The sequence below is a fragment of the Capsicum annuum genome, unplaced genomic scaffold, assembly GCF_002878395.1.
Source record: "Capsicum annuum cultivar UCD-10X-F1 unplaced genomic scaffold, UCD10Xv1.1 ctg57284, whole genome shotgun sequence".
Lineage (NCBI taxonomy): Eukaryota > Viridiplantae > Streptophyta > Magnoliopsida > Solanales > Solanaceae > Capsicum > Capsicum annuum.
Genome location: NW_025865770.1, coordinates 1 through 1,266, shown reverse-complemented (window position 1 = coordinate 1,266; position 1,266 = coordinate 1). Strand labels below are relative to the sequence as shown.

At 40.1% G+C, this 1,266-nt stretch overlaps 1 protein-coding gene across 1 annotated transcript; it reads right to left on the bottom strand.

Annotated features, from left to right (window-relative positions):
* On the bottom strand, positions 1-1,257 carry LOC124893307 (putative late blight resistance protein homolog R1B-17; the record flags this gene model as incomplete). Its single annotated transcript, XM_047404341.1, is given in 1 exon segment — positions 1-1,257. A coding segment is annotated over 1 exon segment (1,063 nt), but the record flags the coding sequence as incomplete, so codon positions are not given.
* Between the last annotated feature and the right edge of the window lie 9 nt (positions 1,258-1,266).

Genomic DNA, 1,266 nt, shown 5'->3' with positions numbered 1-1,266 from the left:
GCAGTAGATCATGAACCTCACATGTTTTGACCTTGCCACTTGAGGTCATTTTCTTAACCATAATTAGACTTCTACCTATAAGATCACTTAGGTATCCCTCTGCAATTTCTTCAAAGTCCTTTTCAGGTTTGCATCTTACATATTCTGCAGCAATCCATAACTTGATTAGTCTTGAAACGCTAATCTCAAAGCCTTTTGGAAAAGCTCCCATATACAGGAAGCATGGCTTCAAGTGATGTGGCAAATGGTTATAGCTCAACGCAAGTAAGTCAAGACATTCTTCTGTATCCGTATTCACAATCAGACCAACTTTATGGGCTACATCTTCCCAACAATTTTCCGTCTTGCTGATCTTGGAACAAAATCCAGCAACCACAACTATTGTTAGCGGTAGTCCTTGACATTTAGCGACTATTTGCTTTGTAGCTTTCTCCAGCTCAAAGGGGAAAGTCTCCCTTCCAAATACCTTTAAGTTGAATAACCTTAAGCTCTCTTCCACACTTAAGCACCGCATATAATGAGGGCTGCCTGAGCTAGCATAGATACCTATATTTGCTATCCGACTAGTAAGTATGACACGACTTCCATTTTTATCATCTGGAAAAGATCTTTTCACAACATCCCATGCACTGGTGTCCCACACATCATCCATTGCAATGAGATATCTCCTTCCCTTCAAACTTCTATAAACTTGCTCAGCTAATTGCTAAGTACTCTTTAGGTAGGTGTTGTCATTGACCAGTGAAAAACACCGCAAAATGCCCAACAACATTTCTCTATGTTGATGCATTTGAGATACAGTAATCCAAGCACGAATGTAGAAGTGATGCTCCATGTAAATATCATCATAAACTTGTCTAGCAAGAGTCGTTTTGCCAATTCCTCCCATGCCAACAATTGAGATGACATCTAGATTTGAAGGAGGTCCCACAAGCCGAGATTTAACAGTCATTAAGTCATTATCAAGGTCTAACACAGTATCTTGGAGAATGGGACTATATTCTGAATCACTCTCCACAGTATCCGATATTGGCAGAGCATCAATATCATTCCGAGCATTCATCACCTTCTTCAAATATTCGCTTATGCTATCGGAACCTGCTGTCACTGCCTCTTCCTAGATCACTTTCCAACTTTGTGGATAGCCATAGGGTGATCTCTTTTCCAATTCATATAAGTTGATGCTATCTAGAGGTTGAGTTGCCAAACATTTAACCCACTTTTCCAAATAATCCACTGCTTCGGGAGCACTTCTAACCAACAAAG